Here is a 19315-nt window from a genome sequence, read left to right on the forward strand (position 1 = left end):
CGTGAAATTTCCTGCTGTCTCCTGTAGTTTGAATGCTGGTTGTCTATGCTATCAAACCATTTCACAACCTTGTATGTCTCAAAGGATCACCTTTCAATCTAAAATTCAGAGACAGAAAGTCCGATTTACACAACCTCTCATCATACAATAACTCTCACACAAGACACCAACCTAATGAACCTTTTTTTGTATAAACTCCAATGCAAGTATATCATCTCCGTATTTAGGAAGTTAAAAATTTTTGCACAATTCCATGAGTACTCTCATCAAAACCAAGTACAATTATTACTAAATGTCTTTATTCCTGTACTTGAAAGCCCTGTAATTAAAGCCTACATGCATTTCCTTTCTAATAGCTTGCTTTATCTGCATACTCCGTTTTTTGTATATAAGTACACCCAAGTCCTTCTGAGCTCACCACCTGGTCAGCCGAATGTGGTGTCAATACTAAAGAGGTTTGACAACATCAAAGACAAAGTGGCCCACTTGACTAGTAATTCACACACCACATTAAACATTCACTTGTTTCACCACTGATGCACAGTGACAGCAGTGTGTATCATCTAAAAGTTGCCATGTAGAAAGTTACCGAGTCTGCTTTGACAACACTTCACAAATCAACAATCTCTGCCACCTAGGTAGTCAGCAGATGTGTGGGACACCACTACATACAAATTTCCCTCCGGACTACAAGCCATCCTGACTTGAAAATACATCATGGTTTCTTAGTCATAGTCTTATAATCATACAACATGGAAACCGACCCTTCAGCCCAACTACTCCATGCTGACCAGGTTCCCAAACTAAACTCGTCCCACCTGCCTGCACTTGGCCCATTTTCCTCCAAACATTTCCTATTCATGACCTCATTCAAATGTACCAGCATTCGCCACTTCTCTGGCAGTTCATTCCACACACAAACCACTCTGTGTTTAAAAAGAAAAGTGCCCCTCGTTTATAAATCTCTCTTCTCTCACCTTAAAACTGTGCCCCTTAGTCTTGAACTTGGCCACCCTTGGGAATAGACCCTCGTCATTCACCTTATCTTTGCCTCTCATGATTTTGTAGACCTCCATATGGTCACTCCTCAAACTCCAGTGAAAAGAAAAATCCCAGTCTTTCCAATCTATTACTGGTAACATCCTGGTAAATCTTTTCTGAGCACTCTCCAGCTTAATAATATCTTTCCTATGGCAGGGTGATCAGAACTACACACACTACTCCAAAAGAGGCCTCACCAACGTTCTGTACAATCTCAACATAACCCAGTAATTCCAACCAAACTCCTTTCTATACTTCAAGACTTAGGACTCTGCTCACCCCTCTGCAACACTATGAATTTGTAGATTGAATACTTTTGCTTGCTTCAAAAAAAGGCGTGCTTTCTCTTTGTGAATTATTGATGCTAAATAGTGCTTAAAATAACTTCTGTTGTACCTTTTGTACATTGTCAAGGAAATTGTCTTGTTCCATTGGTGAAAATGAAAGGTAGTTGATTACATTTACACCTGAAATATAAAATGTCCTGTGTTAACGCTAGAATATAACATTTGATACAGTTTCTGATCTTTAAAGGAGTCTGAAGATACTGGAATTCGGCTGAGATCGTACTCCCTTTCCTCTCCTAAAGTGACTCAAAGCAAATCTCGATTCATGAAAGATTTTGGTGTGTTTGATTCCCCAAACGAAGGTTAGTGTCAACAGAAGAGAAAAATAACTTTGAATAACAAAATATTGATTTTTGTTTAAACAAAAGACTAAATCTATGTCATTGTTTAAAAATGGCATCAACTTTGTATCATCACATGCAAAGCATCACAATTTTAGATTTCTCATCTTACAATTAACAATTTTTCTTAAAGATGCTTAAGTCTAGAGTATGAATTCACCTTCATGCCTGCACAGTTACCATATAGAACTGCCTGAATGAGCAGTTTGCTTTATAAAGTATAGTCTTACCACTTTATGACAGGATTTTGGCTTAACAGTGGGACATGAGATATGTGGATATGTGAACTGTTACAGTAGTGTGCTACCCCATATTGTCTGCCTCTCAGAGCTGAACTTGGTTTTCCAAGTTTTTGAATTCCTAAATAGAACATCACCTACCACCTATTACACAAACTTATCCAATATAAAGGAGAAGGTTTAAAATGGATATTTATGTTTTGTGGTATCCTCCTAATAGCTGATTTACCTTGCTGTTTGTTGTTTGCCAGAGTGTTGCAGGAATATATTAGCGAAGGCCAAAGAGAATCAATAAATAATTGATTAGTGAAGCTAGTTTCTTCATCAGAGAACTTTACGATGCACAAAAAAATTGAATTAATATTAATGGGATTTAGAATATCCAGATTTGTAATACCTTGTTACTAGATATAAAACTCAAACACATTTCTAATGTGTAGTTCCCTAAGTTGAATTATTATTTATTTACTTACTAATTATATTGGAGTTGACTATCTCCATTCTTAACATGGTGACGAATATACTGCATTTGTTTGTTTCACAATCCCTGTAACATGCAGAGTGAGCGCTCCTCATAAGATATCATGGTACATCTGAATTTTTGTTGGTAGCCAGAAAGCTACTAACAGTGATAAAAGATTAAATTGAATTCACTATATTATTTATAAAGCAGTTAAAATACCAAGAAAATGGGTAATATGATACTGGAATGCAAAAATATGCATAACCCATCCTAATTTCATCTATGATCTGTCATTGCAGTTCCCTCTTACCTAGCCATTATGCTAGAGTAAACTAGAGTTTAGCCATGTCAATGAATGAATACCCAATTAGCTGTTGTTCTTTTGATCATTATGATGAGTCTGTCCCTGCTCTGTAGATGGTGTTTTCAGCAGTGGACGATCCCTTCTTCAAGCACTCTCACTGTCTAAATCAGTTTCTCTGCTACACCATAGTAGTAAGTACCACTCATAATCAGATAATGCTGTCACAATTCTGCATGAAACTGCATCTGCTACCCTTTTATGTCCCTGTGTCTTGCTAAATGGACAATATATAATTCAATGTTGCTTGAATTGAAATCAAAACCAATGAATGCAGCGTGGTGTTAACTTGTCTCTTATGTTTTGTAAAGCTTGAAGTTTATAATTACTTGATGAGTTTTAGTTTTAAGTAAAATTTGAAAAAACCCATGGAAATAAAAACTGAAAGCCCCCCTTGTAAGTATGTGGCAAGTAATGCAAGTTCTACTGAAACTAAGCACTTCAGACAACGTGTGTGCAATTTTTTAGCGAAGTGCTGAGCGCAATGTGAATGAAAGAAGGAAGGCCATGAATACCATTTTAACTCATCTATCCAACAATTCCTTCTCCTGGCCTTTATCATCTAACATGCTCTTGAATAGCTTCCTTCATCTGGAAGTCCATTAAAATCCATGCCAGATCTTCATTTCTCTCGTTTGAACTACCTTCATTTCATTTTTATTTGTTTGCATCTATATACTTCTTTCCTATTGCCTTCCTTTATTTCAAACTATATTCTGACTGAGATAACAAGGTGTAGAGCTGGATGAACACAGCAGGCCAAGCAGCCGCAGAGGAGCAGGAAAGCTATGTTTTTTACTGCTGGACGTCTTTGTAATTCTCTACAGTTCTTCAATAGGATCATCTTTAAGAGCTAATTACTCTTAATCCCCAACTCAGTTTTGTGACTGGGAAGCCATTCTGTCAGTGTTGCTACATTGCCCTGGAGCTTGAACATAACTCTGGTGCCTTGATAACCAAAACTAAAAGCAGCCTTACCAGAGCATGATAAATATGTGGGCATGAAAATGTTATGAATACATGCCTCCTAACTTTCAATGTAAGCATTAAAAATATTCCAGATTTCTTGCTGAAGTTTAACAAGAGGAATGGCAAGTTCATTTCTTTATTTTACAATAAATTCCTTCATGAGAAATATTGCATCATGACCTAACGTGGAGCAATGACTGCTTTGGTGCCATCTTGATTGAAGATGGTAGTTGGTTATTCAAATTATGTTTTACAACGTGATGAAAATTTTCTATTCTATTGCTGATTGTGACTGCTGTATTTTTAATAGGATCTTTACAAAGATGCCATCAAGTACTGTGATGGCAAAAGTTGCTGACCTGTCAATTGGTATTGGAGTGATGCGATCTTCCATTAGAAAGCTGATCTCAGATAACTGCTAAGTGAAAACCAAGGCCCCAGCTTTAACTGCTTCTCTTTAGCTGATGTTGGGTTAGGATGATTACAGTTAGTATACTATAACTCACTAAGTCTCTCTGACCCTGCTGCTTTCTCTCAGTGTCCCAATATTAGCATTATATTGGCTGTCTGACAGAAGGCAGACAGCTGGGATAAAAGGCTGTTTTTCGGAATGGCAACCAGTGACAAGTGGTGTCCCGCAGGGCTCGGTGTTGGGGCCGCAGCTGTTCACTTTATATATTAATGATCTGGATGAAGGGACTGGGGGCATTCTGGCAAAGTTTGCTGATGGTACGAAGATAGGTGGACAGGCAGGTAGTACGGTGGAGGGGAGGAGGCTGCAGAAAGGTTTAGACAGTTTAAGAGAGTGGTCCAGGAAATGGCTGATGAAATTCAACATGAGCAAATGCAAGGTTTTGCACTTTGGCAAAAAGAATACAGGCATGGACTATTTTCTAAACAGTGAGAAAATTTGTAAAGCAGAAGTACAAAGAGATCAGGGAGTGTTGGTCCAGGACTCTCTAAAGGTTAACTTGCAGGTAGAGTCTGTAATTAAGAAAGCGAATGTAATGTTGTCGTTTATCTCAAGAGGGTTGGAATATAAAAGCAGTGATGTGCTTCTGAGACTTTATAAAGCTCTAGTTAGGCCCCATTTAGAATACAGTGTCCAATTTTGGGCCCCACACCTCAGGAAGGACAAACTGGCGTTGGAGCATGTCCAGCGGAGATTCAGACGGAAGATCCCTGGAATGGTAGGTTTAACATACGATGAACGGTTAAGGAACCTGGGATTGTATTCATTAGAGTTTAGAAGGTTGAGGGGAAATCTTATAGAAACTTACAAGATAATGAATGGCTTAGAAAGGGTGGATGCTGGGAAGTTGTTTCCGTTAGGCGGGGAGACTAGGACCCGTAGGCACAGCCTTAAAATTAGAGGGGGTAAATTTGAAACTGAAATGACGGGACATTTCTTCAGCCGGAGAGTGGTGGGCCTGTGGAATTCATTGCCACGGAGCGCAGTGGAGGCCAGGATGTTAAATGTCTTCAAGGCAGAGTTTGATAAATTCTTGATCTCACAAGGAATCAAGGGCGACGAGGAGAGTGCAGGGAAGTAGAGTTGAAAAACCCATCAGCCATGATTAAATGACGGAGTGGACCGATGGGCTGAATGGCCTTACTTCCACTCCTATGTCTTATGGTCTTATGGACCATGGATCAAAGGAGGAGTATGAGATAAATCTGAAAACTTTATTTTTAGGGATCTTTGTGAGGCATGAAGAGTCCTGAGGAAGTCCCAGGCCTCCCTTGCACCAGTCTACTCCTTTCCTGATATTTGTGAGACCTAATCACCCTCCTGCTGTCATCACTCCGAGCTGCGGTCAGACTTGTGCCGCCTCCTAAATCCTTGCCCGATGCCCATCCTCACCTCAATAACTGCAGGGGACAGTTCTTGCTGCCAGGTTCTAGTCCCACTTGTCACATAGTGGATCCAGCTGGTTGTGAGGCAAGACTGTCTACATATTTATTTTGTGAAGCCTCTTTGTTAAGAGCAGAAAAGCCACGAGACTTGCAGAAAACCCCGCTGGGATTGCTGCACAATGTTCTCCTGCCTCCAGCTGCATTTTGCATGAATTTAAGGGGATGCGCAGCCAATTTGGGCCACAGTTTCTGCTGTGAATGGAACTTTCTCGATGCTGCATGATTCCCTTTCAGAGCCTGGCAGTGATTTGGGGGATGCCTTTTGGTAGGCATTCAGAGGGTCAGCAGAGTGAATCTGTTTACAATACCCCAACCGCAAGCACAGAGCTGCAGAGCTGTAAGTCAAGCCCATGACCAAAATCATTCCTGCATTCCTGGGGTAACAGAAACTATGATGCTATCAGACAGGAGTTGGGAAGTACAGATTGGGAGCAATTGTTCCACAGAAAGGGCACAGTAGACATGTGGAGGCTGCTTAAGGAACAGTTGTTGCGAGTGATGTATAAATTTGTTCCTCTGAGAGAGGTAAGAAGGGGTAAGATTAAGGAGCCTTGGATGATGGGAACAGAGGTGTTTCTTGTCAAAAAGAAAAAGGCAGCGTACATAAGGGAACGGTCTAGCACAGCTTTGGAGGATTACAGGCTTGCTCGGAAGGAGCTCAAAAGTGGACAGAGGAGGACCAGGAGGGGGCACAAAAAAGGCTTGGCAGGAAGGATTGGGGAGAGCCTGAAGGTATTTTACTCATACGTGAGGAATAAGAGAATGATCAGGGAGAAGGTAGGGCCGATCAGGGATAGCGTATGGAACTTGTGCGTGGAGTCTGAGCAAATAGGGGAAGCCCTAAATGAGTTTTTTGCTTCGGTTTTCACTAAGGAAAGGGACTTTGTTGTGAATGAGAACTTTGAGGAGCAGGAAAACAGGCTTGAACAAATCAAGATTGAGGAAGTTGATGTGCTGGAAATTTTGGCAAACATTAAGATTGATAAGTCCCCAGGGCCAGACCAGATTTATCCTAGGTTGCTCCGGGAAGCGAGAAAGGAGGTTGCTAAGCCGCTGGTGAAGACCTTTGCTTCCTCACTCTCTACGGGAGTCGTACCAGAAGATTGGAGGGAGGCAAATGTGGTTCCTCTTTTCAAGAAAGGGAATAGGGAAATCCCTGGATATTATAGACCAGTCAGTCTTACGTCTGTGGTCAGCAAGGTTTTGGAAAGAATTCTGAGGGATAGGATTTATGACTATTTGGAAAAGCATTGCGTGATTGAAGGGAGTCAGCATGGCTTTGAGAGGGGCAGGTCATGCCTTACAAATCTTATTGAGTTCTTTGAGGAAGTCACGAGACAGGTTGACGAGGGTCGAGCAGTGCTTGTGGTGTACGGGGACTTCAGCAAGGCATTTGATAAGGTTCCCCACGGCAGGCTCATTCATAAAGTCAGGAGGTATGGGATACAGGGTGATTTGGCTGTCTGCATTCAGAATTGGTTGGCTGACAGGAGGCAGAGAGTGGTTGTAGATGGTAAGTATTCTGCCTGGAGGTCAGTGCTGAGTGGTGTCCCACAGGGCTCTGTTCTTGGGCCTCTGCTCTTTGTAGTTTTTACAAATGACTTGGATGAGGACGTTGAGGGGTGGGGTTAGTATGTTTGCTGATGACACAAATGTTGGAGGTGCCGTTGATAGTATCGAGGGCTATTGCAGGCTTCAGCGAGACATTGACAGAATGCAGAGCTGAGCTGAGAAATGGCAGATGGAGTTCAACCTGGACAAATGCAAAGTGATGCATTTTGGAAGGTCGAACTTAAATGCTGAATATAGGATTAAAGGCAGGATTCTCGGCAGTGTGAAGGAACAGCGAGATCTTGGTGCTTAAGTGCATAGCTCCCTCAAAGTTGCCACCCAGGTGGATAAGGTTGTTAAGAAAGCATATAGTGTTTTGGCTTTCATTAACAGGGGCATCGAGTTTAAGAGCCGCGAGGTTATGCTGCAGCTCTACAAAACCCTGGTGAGACCACACTTGGAATATTGTGGTCCAGTTCTGGTCGCCCTATTATAGGAAAGATGTGGAGGCTTTGGAGAGGGTGCAAAGGAGGTTTACCAGGATGCTGCCTGGACTGGAGGGCTTGTCTTACGAGGAGAGGTTGACTGAGCTCGGACTTTTCTCTCTGGGAGAGAAGGAGGAAGAGAGGTGACCTGATCGAGGTGTACAAGGTAATGAGAGGCATGGATAGAGTCGATAGCCAGAGACTTTTCCCCAGGGTAGGATTGACTACCTTGGGGGGGTCATAGTTTTAAGGTGCAAGGAGGAAGGTATAGAGGAGACGTCAGAGGGAGGCTCTTCACCCAGAGAGTTGTGAGCGCATGGAATAGTTTGCCAGTGGTAGTCGTGGAGGCAGAGTCATTAGTGACATTTAAGCGACTGCTGGACATGCACATGGACAGCAGTGAATTGAGGGGAATGTAGGTTAGGGCATTTTTTTTTTTTGGATTAGGATTATTCCGCGACGCGACATCGTGGGCTGCAGGGCCTGTACTGTGCTGTACTTTTCTATGTTCTATTGGGGATCCGCCTTCCACATTGAATGCCCAAACAGCTCTGGACCTTTATTTCTAAATAGTCCAAGGTAATGTCCATTTTGAGGCAGCCATGTGCTAAACTACCTTATCTCAGCAGCACTCTGCTCTTCCAGTGGAGCTGCTGGCAGTCCAACGCTGCAGGCTGTCTGGCTGGGTCTCCCTTACAATTGTCCTACCCACTGTCCTTAATAACCTGGAGACTGGCAATAAGGAGTCTGCATCACTTAAAGTTCTGTTGGTCGATGCACTGCTGGGAAATACGCATTTGGGTCTGTGTATGGTCCTTGGATCAGTGCCTCCATACCCATAGAAAATATCCTTCTGTACCTGCGCATGTGAAATGATAGAAATTCACGAGGATGTATTCATTGGATTTCACACATGTCCCAAAGACCCATAAGTAATGTAGATGAGGTTGGTTCTCCCCCTCCCATTCTCTAGATGACATGTCCATCATGGGCCTCCTGCACTGCCACAATGATGCCACCCGAAGGTTGCAGGAACAGCAACTCATATTCCGCCTGGGAACCCTGCAGCCCAATGGTATCAATGTGGACTTCACCAGTTTCAAAATCTCCCCTTCCCGTACTGCATCCCTAAACCAGCCCAGTTCGTCCCCTCCCCCCACTGCACCACACAACCAGCCCAGCTCTCTTCCCCCCCCCCCCCCCCCCCACCCACTGCATCCCAAAACCAGTCCAACCTGTCTCTGCCTCCCTAACCGGTTCTTCCTCTCACCCATCCCTTCCTCCCACCCCAAGCTGCACCCCCATCTACCTACTAACCTCATCCCACCTCCTTGTCCTGTCCGTCTTCCCTGGACTGACCTATCCCCTCCCTACCTCCCCACCTATACTCTCTCCACCTATCTTCTTTACTCTCCATCTTCGGTCCGCCTCCCCCTTTCTCCCTATTTATTCCAGAACCCTCACCCTATCCCCCTCTCTGATGAAGGGTCTAGGCCCGAAACGTCAGCTTTTGTGCTCCTGAGATGCTGCTTGGCCTGCTGTGTTCATCCAGCCTCTCATTTTATCTTAGATGAGGTTGGTTCTCTGTTTGTCTGTTCTCTGCCACAGGCATTGTTTTCTTTTGCTGTGGAAAGCTGAAGGTGAGAGTTCAATTACTGCAGATGTTGAGAATTTAATATATTGTATTGTTTCAGTTCACAATGATTGTCACTGCTATTGGTATTAATAGAGATTTTGATGAGGGTAGTGAACATATGATTTTGCAATGAACAAATGTAAAGGGACATAGAACAGGACTGGACCATTCAAATGCTTGACCCTGTTCTGTCATTCAGTAAGATCATGGCTGATCTCTAGACAAACTCCATATAACTACCCTTGACCCGTAGCCCTTAATGTCTTTGCTTAACACAAATTTTTTGTTCACTGAAGCTTACTGTTTCAAGTTGTCACCAGTTCCTCGGTGGCAAAATATTCTGATCAAGCGGAACTTCTGAAGCGGTAGTTATTATGAACCCACACTTCATTAGAAATGTACATGAAGTAAAGATGATAACTAGGTTGTCTCAGTTGTGAAAGTTTAACAATTAATGTAATAAAAGCACAACTTTAGTAACAAGCTGATTGGCAGGCAATGAGTGCTGGTTTGGGAGAAATGTTCACTTGTTCTGATTTACAATATGGAGTCAAATTCTGAGTTGTATGCATGTCAGTTTTAAAATAAAGTGCTTTAATCCTGATTCATTATCTCCACACGCTGAAAATTGAGAGAGGGGTGTATTATGATGTTTTGCAGCCAAAGTAAATTGTTTGACGTCAGCCCAAACAGTAACAGCAGCAGCAATATAGTGAAGGAGAGTGAACCTGGGGGTGAACAACAGCAGCAGGATAAATACCTAAGGAGTGGGGTCAGTCAGACCATACCTGGGTGTGAATAGGAGGATAGATACCAGGATGGTTGTTAGAGATTTGGTTGAGAAGGACAAGGCTGGCCGCTTAACATTCTGGGATTTAGATGTATCTGGTATGGTAGAGAGAGTTGTAAAAAGTGGGGGAAGAATATCATGGCAATACTAAGGCATCACAACTTAGAGGGCTTATCCAGCAAGACCATATGGGTAGAGTTCAAGTAATAGGAAGAGTGCATCACTCTGGGATTGTACTGTAGATATTCTAACAGCCAAAGGGGTAATAGAGGATAAGATATTTTTTAAAATTATGGAAAAATGTGAAAACAACAGAGTTGTTGTGGTCAGTGAAGGCTTGGAGGGGTGGAATTTGTTAGGTGTGTCCAGGACAATACATAAACAGCCCAGAGATAGTAGGAACTGCTGATGCTGGAGTCTGAGATAACACAGTGTGAGTCTGAGATAACACAGTGTGGACCTGGAGGAGCACAGCAGGCCAGGCAGCATTAGTGGAGCAGGAAAGTTAATGTTTTGGGTTGAGAACCTTCTTCAGAAATGGGGAAGGGAGCTCAGAAATAAATACAGAGAGGAGGGGTGGGGCAGGGGGAGGTAGGTGGGATGGTGATAGGTAAGTGGTGGGGATTGGTCAGTGGGGTGGGGGGAGCAGATGAGTGGGAGACAAGATGGACAGGTTGTGTCAGGTCAAGGAGACGGGGATGAGAGGGAGGGCTGGTCGTGGGATGAGGCCAGGGGTGGGAGATTTTAAAACTAGGTGTATTCCATGTTTGGGCCATTGAGCTATAGGCTCCCGAGGCGGAATATGAGGTGCTGCTCCTCCAGTTTGCAGGTGGTGTCACTATGACACTGGGGGAGGCCCAGGATGGACATGCCACCCAGGGAGTCACCGGGGCAGTTGAAATGGTTGGCGACCGGAAGGTATTGTTTATCGCGAACAGAGCACAGGTGCTTCTACAAAACTGTCTCCGAGCCTCCACTTGGTGTCACCGATGTAGAGGAGGCCACATTGGGAGCAGTGGATGGAATAGACCACTTTGGCGGATGTGCAGGCTAACATCTGTTTGATGTGGAAGGTTTTTTTGTTCCTCAGATGGAGGGGAAGCACTTACTGATGCAGGGAAAGGTGCCAGGGGTGTTGGGGCTAGTGGGGAGCATGGAGCAGATGAGGGAGTGTAGAGAGTGGTCCCTATGCAAAGCAGGTAAGGGTGGGGACGGAAATATTTCTTTGATCATGGGGTCGGATTGTAGGTGGCAGAGAACGATACGTTGGATACGGAGGTTGGTGGGGTGATATGTGAGAACAAGGGAGATTCTGTCTTTGTTTTTGTTGCAGTGAGGGCAGATATGCCTGAAACACAAGAAATGCAGTTGAGAATATTTTCGATCACCGAAGGGGGCCATTTGCAGTCCTTGAACTAAGAGGACATCTGGGATGTTTGAGAGTGGAATGCCCCATCTTGGGAGCAGACGCAGATGAATTGGGAGTAGGAGATTGTATTCTTGCAGGAAGGTAAATGAGAGGGGGTGTAGTCTAGGTAGCTGTGGGAGTCAGTGTGCTTGAAATAGAGTGGTCCAACTTGGGAATGAGCTGGACTAGGTGATTGCTGTTTCAGTGGGGATCATTTCTAAGCAGAATATGGTTACAAATTTCTTGTTTGTTGGAATCCTTCCAAATCTGATCACTTGACTTCTTGCATAATTTCTGTCTACCTCAGACAAGCACAGTGACATCTGCTTTGAAGACTCACAAGATATAAGTACCCTAAAGTTCTCTGAATGCCTGGTGCTATAGATTTTTGTAGTCTTCGTCCAATTCTTATTAGAAGTGGCCTGCAGTACAACTTTGCACTAATGCTCTTAAAATAGAAGGTGTGCTTTTCAAACTATGATACTATTTTTGAGCCATGAAGAGGGAGGTTTACTATGTCGGAGGTACATGGGAGTACGAGCTGCTGAAGCTTTTGTGCCAGACGTAGAAAATATTACAATTTTCTGGAACAAATGAAGCTCCCCTAAATACGACAAAATGTATTTTTTTTAATAGACTGCATGTTTGAACATGGGGATAGAAATTACATGTTCAGTTTCAAACGTCTAAACCAGACTTGTGTTGTCTTGTTTGAAGCTTCTTTTGAAAGATACCTCATTAGCACGAGTTCAATGAAAGTTACTTACTTCAAGGCAAATTTATTTTTCTAATTTGTTGTGAGTTGTAAACTTTTCTATATTGCTTTGTTTCAGAACAGCGAACCTTCAGCCTGCCTGAGCATCCGAAAGAAAAAAGGTACAGTAACACACATTAGCCTTGCTGGAATTAAATAGTTGAACTCAACCAGCATGGTTAAAATACCAACTCACCATTGCCTCTGGAGATATTCAGAATCTAGATTGTAATAATCACAGGATGTTTGCAAAATGGAGAGATCAGCTATGCCATGGTTATTGTATCTTGGTCAACATGTTGATATAAGCATGGTCAGAGTATACACCCATGTATATCACTCCAAATCAAATAGTGGTAATGATCATAAGCCTTTATTGCTTAAATTCTAGTGCAAAATCCAGTGGCATTTATGAACGTGTGAAGACATCATTTTATAAATTTTATAACAATTGATGTGCATGACATTCTTTCACTTTCATTGGAAAGAATGAAAACCGGAATGGAAGTTGTAGCCTGGGGGGTCTGGGGAAATTCACCCTGAAAATTGAAAATTTTGCATTTAAGTTATTCCTTCCTGGTTAACTTTAAGAACTATGATAGTTCACATTTGACACATTTGCATTTAGAAAACAAAAAAACAAAATGTTGTGCATTTCAGCAGAACAAACATGATGTCATTTTCCAAACATTTACTGCAGTTGTCAACCATCTGTCTAAACACTGTGCAGCCTTCAGTCGTAAAGGTGAGTGAAGGAAGAAGCAGCATGCAATAGAGGGCATGTCAGTATGGAAACCTTGGTTAGAGGTGAGTGCAGGAGTAGAAGTAGAATGTGAATTAGCACTTGCAGTGGTGTCATGGAAAAGATTGTTGACCTTCTTCAGCTCTGATGCTTCATCATCCAAACCCAGGACAAGGCGCTGACACAGGTAGCGATCTCTGATCAGACAGATATTGTGGAGTGGCACAGCTTCCTTCCTCTGTCCTCCAGGAAGAAGATGGCCCTTCTGTGCACCTCCAGGTCCTTGTTATAGAACCTCAGTGCCAATTTTCCTTCGTCACTCATCTTTGTCCAGTCATCAATCATGAGCAGAGCAGGTGTCAGATGCCCATTGCTACTTTCAGGTGCAGTATGGACTCCTGAAGATGGCACAACTGCAAGGAATGCTGGTCTTATGGAGGATGTTCAGTGAGGAGTTGATTCTTCCAGAGATGGTGCATGTTGAGATAGATTGGAGATAGGACGCGATGCTCGCTGTTGGATCAGCAACAATGATGAGCTTGGTAAGATGCATTGAGAAAACTAACCTGCCCTCATGATGAGTTTCACATGACCAAAATCAACAAAACTCACACTTAGTCAAAAAACAAAAATCTTTCTCAATAGCCCATTCTTCTCCATTTCTCAAGATTTATTCATTTCCCTTCCACTCTCACCAGCCTATTAAGATGACCACCACACCTGATTCTGCTATATATTCTGTCCCTACAACCTCAAAAGTCGTATGCCTCTTCATGGATGTAGTATAATTAAATTTCAGAAGGTTTTTGATAAGGTCGCTCAAAGGTGGCTGGCTGGCAAAATTTGAGCACGAGATATAGGAGGTAGTTTATTGGCATGGATTAAAAATTAGCTGACCAGCTAAAAACAGAAAATAGGAACAAATGGGTCATTCTCATATTAGAAGACTGTTCCTAGCAGAGTACCACAAGGATTAGGATTTGCACTGAACCATTTGCAATACATATCAATGACTTAGACATGAGGATTAATATTTTCAAATTTGCAAATGTCCTAAAGCTAAGTACACGTGTCTGTTAAAAGGAAGGTGAAAAAACATTTCCAGGAGGATTTAGACAAGGTTAGTGCTTGGGGGGAAAAAAACTTGATAGATAGGTTATGATGTAAAAAAATAAGGTAATCCACTTTGGCAAGGAGAAAAGATGTGCAGTTTTTCTTTAATGATCAGTAAAGTATAGGTGTGCAGGCTTGGGTGTCTTTGTCAATAAGTCCATGAAGGCTAATATGCAGGTACAGCAAGCATATTATATTGGGAATGCTAATGAAATATTACCCTTTATTGTGAGATAATTAAAGAACAGGACCAGTGAAGCCTTGTGTCAGTTGTATAGGAGCTTGTTTTGACGGCATCTGGAGTACTGTGTGCAGTTTTAGTCTCCTTATCTCTGCAAAGATTTAATGTGATAGAACGAGTGCAGTGAAGGTTAACGGAAGGTGATTGGGTAGATTGGAGTATGTAATGTTTAGAGTTTTGAAAAATGAGGGATGATCTCATTAAAACCTACACAATACTTAGAGGTAGATGCAGGTAAGATGTTTCCTCCTGTTTGAGGAATCTAGTATGGTAGCACAATTTTAAAAATAAGGTAGGTACCATTTAGGACTGAAAGGAAGAGGATGTGGAAGCTTTGGAAAGGGTGCAGAGGAGATTTACGAGGATGTTGCCTGGTATGGAGGGAAGGTCTTATGAGGAAAGGCTGAAGGACTTGAGGCTGTTTTCGTTAGACAGAAGAAGGTTGAGAGGTGACTTAATTGAAACATATAAAATAATCAGAGGGTTAGATAGGGTGGATAGGGAGACCCTTTTTCCTAGGATGGTGACGGCGAGCGCGAGGGGGCATAGCTTTAAATTGAAGGGTGAAAGATATAGGACAGATGTCAGAGGTAGTTTCTTTACTCAGAGTAGTAAGGGAATAGAATGCTTTGCCTGCAACGGTTGTAGATTCGCCAACTTTAGGTACATTTAAGTCGTCATTGGATAAGCATATGGACGTACATGGAATAGTGTAGGTTAGGTGGGCTTGAGATTGGTATGACAGGTCAGCACAACATCGAGGGCTGAAGGGCCTGTACTGTGCTGTAATGTTCTATGTTCGAAGTGTTTTTATTTGGAGCTGGGGTGTATCTTTTGGAATTTTCCATGCCAAAGACCTGTGGAATCTCCAATACAAACACAATATTGTGGATGCTGGAAATCTGCAGCAAACATGGAAAATGCTGGAGAAACTCAACAGGTTTGGCAGCATCTGTGAAAAGAGAACAAAGGAAAACAGTTTTTGAGTACTTTAGAACTGAAGAGGTTGGAACATTTCTTTATACTTTTGACAGAAAGGAAAGAGAGATGCAAAGGGAACAGGTGGTGTAGAGGCTGCATGCAAAAGACAGGGGTTTTGCTAATGTGGTGAAAGAGAGAATGACATAAAACTGGTATAAATTTAAGGTGTGAGAGGGAGAGAACGGGTTCCCTCTACTGAAAGCAAAGTAAATCAGACACCAGCAAGCCAAGACCTTGGGAGTAATGGGGAAAAGAATGTACCTCAAAAGGAGAGCAGAGATCATGCGATTAGGCTCTGAAATTATGGATTTCAGTATTGATACTTGGGGATGGTAAAGTTCCTAAGTGGAAAGTAAAGTTGTTACAGAGGGAATGATCCCTGCAGAATGCTGACAATAGATGGTACAGGGAGATGTTTGGTGGTGGCATCCTTCTGGAAGTGGTGGAAGATGAACCTTTGGGAGGTGAGGACAAGGGGTACCCTATGCTGTTTTAGGAAGGAGTGAGGAAAGAAATGTAGGAGTTGTATTAAACATAGCCGAGGGCCCTGTCAACCGCAGTGGGAGCGTGGGGAAAACCTTGTTTGAGGAGAAAGGACAAGGCCAGAAGTCACATGATACCAGGTTACAGTGCAGCAAGTTTATTTGAAATCACAAGCTTTCGCGCACTGCCCCTTTGTCAGGTAAACTGCATATGGGCGCAGAATTTATAACAGAGGTCAAAAAAAATCATGAATGGTGTGAGTGGAGTGTCGACAGGTTGAAAAATAAGTCTCTGCAGGTGATCAAAAGTGTCAGACTGTGTGAGTAAAGTGTCAACAGCTGAATAACAAGTGATGAGGGTGCCCTCACAAGAACAGGATACGATGTTCAACTATGTTCCAACGTACCACAGCAAAAAATTGCAGACACCTCCTCAGAAGACAGATGCAGGACATGACCGATAGAGCACTCTTTGTTCCAGTACTTCCCCAGAGCAGAGAAACTACACCATGTTCTCTGCAGCCTTCGATATGTCATCAACGACGATGAACATGTTGCCAAGATCATCCCCATGTCTCCAATTCTCACTCTCAAACAACCACCAAATCTTAAACAGACCATTGTTTACAGCAAACTACCGAGCCTTTAGGACAACATTGACCAGAACACCACATAACCTTGCCATGGCAACCTCTGCAAGACATGCCAGATCATCGACATGGATTCTACCATCGCACGTAGGAACGCCACCCACCACGTACATGGCAGGTAGTCACGTGATTCAGCCAATGTTGTCTGATACATAAGCTGCAAGCAGGGATGCCCTAAGCATGGTGAGACCATGCAGATGCTATGATAATGGATGAATGAACATTGCACAGCAATTGTCAGACAGGAATGTTCTCTCCCAGTTGGGGAACACTTCAGCGATTCAAGGGCATTCAGCCTCTGATTTTTAGGTAAATGTCCTCCAAGGCAGCCTTTGAGATACACAACAACGCAGAATCACTGACTGGAGACTGATAGCCAAGTTCCATACATATGAGGACAGCCTCAACCGTGATCTTGTATTCAAGTCGTGCTAAATGTAACCACACCACACTTCTGTAGCTGTAAAATCTTCCCTACTGCCCTGTTTTGACACCATCACCTGGATAAAATATTATGATCTCTCGTCCGTAAATGTTTGTACAATTTTGGATTACTTGTTACTTTAATTAGACCCTCAGCATGCAATTCTTACATCTATCATGTTATTCCAGCCACTTTGGTTTGTCTCCAGCACCACCTTATTTTTCATTTTTGCTAATTATCTCTTTGCCTCAATTAATGAGATTATAGGTAATCCCTTCACTTGTTATTCAGCTGTTGACACTTTAGTCACACAGTCTGACACTTTTGATCACCTGCAGAGACTTGTTATTCCACTCAAACCATTTGTATGATCTTTTGATCTCTCTGCTATAAATTCTGTGCCTGTGTGCACTTTACCTGACGATGGGACAGTGCTTTGAAAGCTTGTGTTTTCAAATAAACCTGTTACACTATAACCTGGTGTTGTGTGACTTCTAACCTTGTCCACCCCAGTCCAACAACTGTACCTTCTCACCAAGGACAAAGGAGGTCATGTTGGAAGCAATCCATTGTGACAGAGATGGAGAAACTGGGAGAATGGAACAGAAACCTTGCAGAAAGCAGGGTGTGAGGAGGTGTAGTCGAGGTAACAATGGATATTGGACAGAATAGTCTATTTTTATTCCTACATTCAGATGGAGTCATAGAGTCACAGAGATGTACAGCACAGAAACAGCATCTTTGATCCAACTTGTCCATGCCGACCAGATATCCTGCATAAATCTAGCCTCATTTGCCAGCATTTGAACCATATCCCTCTGAACCCTTCTTATTCATATATTTATCCAGATGCCTTTTAAATGTTGTAATTGTACCAGCACCCATCACGTCCTTTGGCAGCTCATTGCATGCACGCACCCTTCTCCGCATGCAAAAGCTGCCCCTTAGGTGCCTTTTAAATCTTCTCCTTCTCACCTTAAACCTATTTCCTCCAGTTTTTGAGTACCCCCCACTCCCCCCCACCAATCCCAGGGAATAGACCTTGTCTATTTACACCATCCCTGCCCAACATGATATTATAAACCTTTATAAGGCCACCCTTCAGCCTTCAACACTCCGAGGTAAACAGCCCCAGTCTAATCTGCTTCTCCCTATACCTTAAACTCTTTCACTCTGGCAGCATTCTTGTAGTCTTCCCATTAAAGCTGGTACGGTACCCTTGATTTTATGTTTGTTCTTCCTGTTCCTCTCTTCACCCCAACTCTGTTCTGACTTTTCCTTCCTCATCTCAAAGTCTAGATCTCAGCTTTTGCTGCCCCGCCTCTTGCCTCTCTTACCATCCATTCTCCTTTCCAATACATTTTGTTTCATCTTCTGTCCATACATTTTGCTCCATTTCAGACATGCTATTTATTCCAATGAATTTTGTCTGTTTTCTCTTGAGTTCTGACTAAGCCTTGCATTATTCTGACTTTCTTTCCTGTTTCGCGTCTATGCCTGTTCCAAGGAAACAGTGGTGGCTCATGCATCGGATTGGCCTCTTTGTGTTGCTTTCAATCACCTGGACTATAACCACTAAACTCAAAATAAGAACTGCCATATTGCGTGTAGTTGGAACTGGCAGATTCAAGTATTTAAATGAGGTGGCACAATCTGAGCATATGAATACAGAAATATTTGAATACATGAATATACATACAAACATATACATATGAATGTATATGCTAATTAAGAGCCGGAAAAGGCAATTTTGTCCCTTCTGCCTGCCCACCATTCAGTAGGATTGTGGTGGATCCGACTAGGTCCAAAATTCTCATTTGCTAATAGCCTTGACTTCTTTTGTTAGTCCATTTGCCTCTGCTTCCTCACACACTGAAAGAGAGTTCCACAGATTCATGACCATCTGACACCAAAGATTTCTCATCTCTCTCATAAATGGTAGAGCTCTTATTTTCAATTTGCATCCCCTCGTCCTATTCTTTTCCATAAGTGGAAACTCCTTTCAGCATCCCACCCTGTCAAGAACCCTCAGAACTCCGGTTCAATAAGGTAACTTCTCATTCTTCTAACTTATACCATATGCAGGCCCAAGCTGTCCAACTTCTCATAAAATAACCCCCTTATCTCAGGAATGAGGCTCTTAAAAGGTGTCCACATGGTGACTGGGCTCCCAAACCAATTGACACGATTCCATGTATGTAAATCTCCAACCTCAAGACCTTTCTTTATCATCATTCGATAAGGAAGATGGAGTTGCTCAATATGGAGCCCTGAGCACCTGTTTTTTTTTTCCCCCGGTAGGTTAGTACGCAATTCTCAAGGACATGACACTAATGCTGTTGTGTCAGTACTGGGAAAGAATGAGCACTTGACTGATGCT

General features: G+C 42.7%; 1 protein-coding gene across 1 annotated transcript in view; it reads left to right on the forward strand.

The window, feature by feature from the left end:
- Nucleotides 1-19315, forward strand: part of arhgef28a (Rho guanine nucleotide exchange factor (GEF) 28a) — a 410326-nt gene that overhangs the window by 199371 nt on the left and 191640 nt on the right. Inside the window, exons 15-17 of the mRNA XM_059644799.1 lie at nt 1576-1690; nt 2849-2926; nt 12382-12424. Coding sequence (XP_059500782.1) covers nt 1576-1690; nt 2849-2926; nt 12382-12424 — 236 coding nt within the window. The remainder of the gene's footprint in view (nt 1-1575; nt 1691-2848; nt 2927-12381; nt 12425-19315) is intronic.

The sequence above is a fragment of the Stegostoma tigrinum genome, chromosome 3 (assembly GCF_030684315.1).
Source record: "Stegostoma tigrinum isolate sSteTig4 chromosome 3, sSteTig4.hap1, whole genome shotgun sequence".
NCBI lineage: Eukaryota > Metazoa > Chordata > Chondrichthyes > Orectolobiformes > Stegostomatidae > Stegostoma > Stegostoma tigrinum.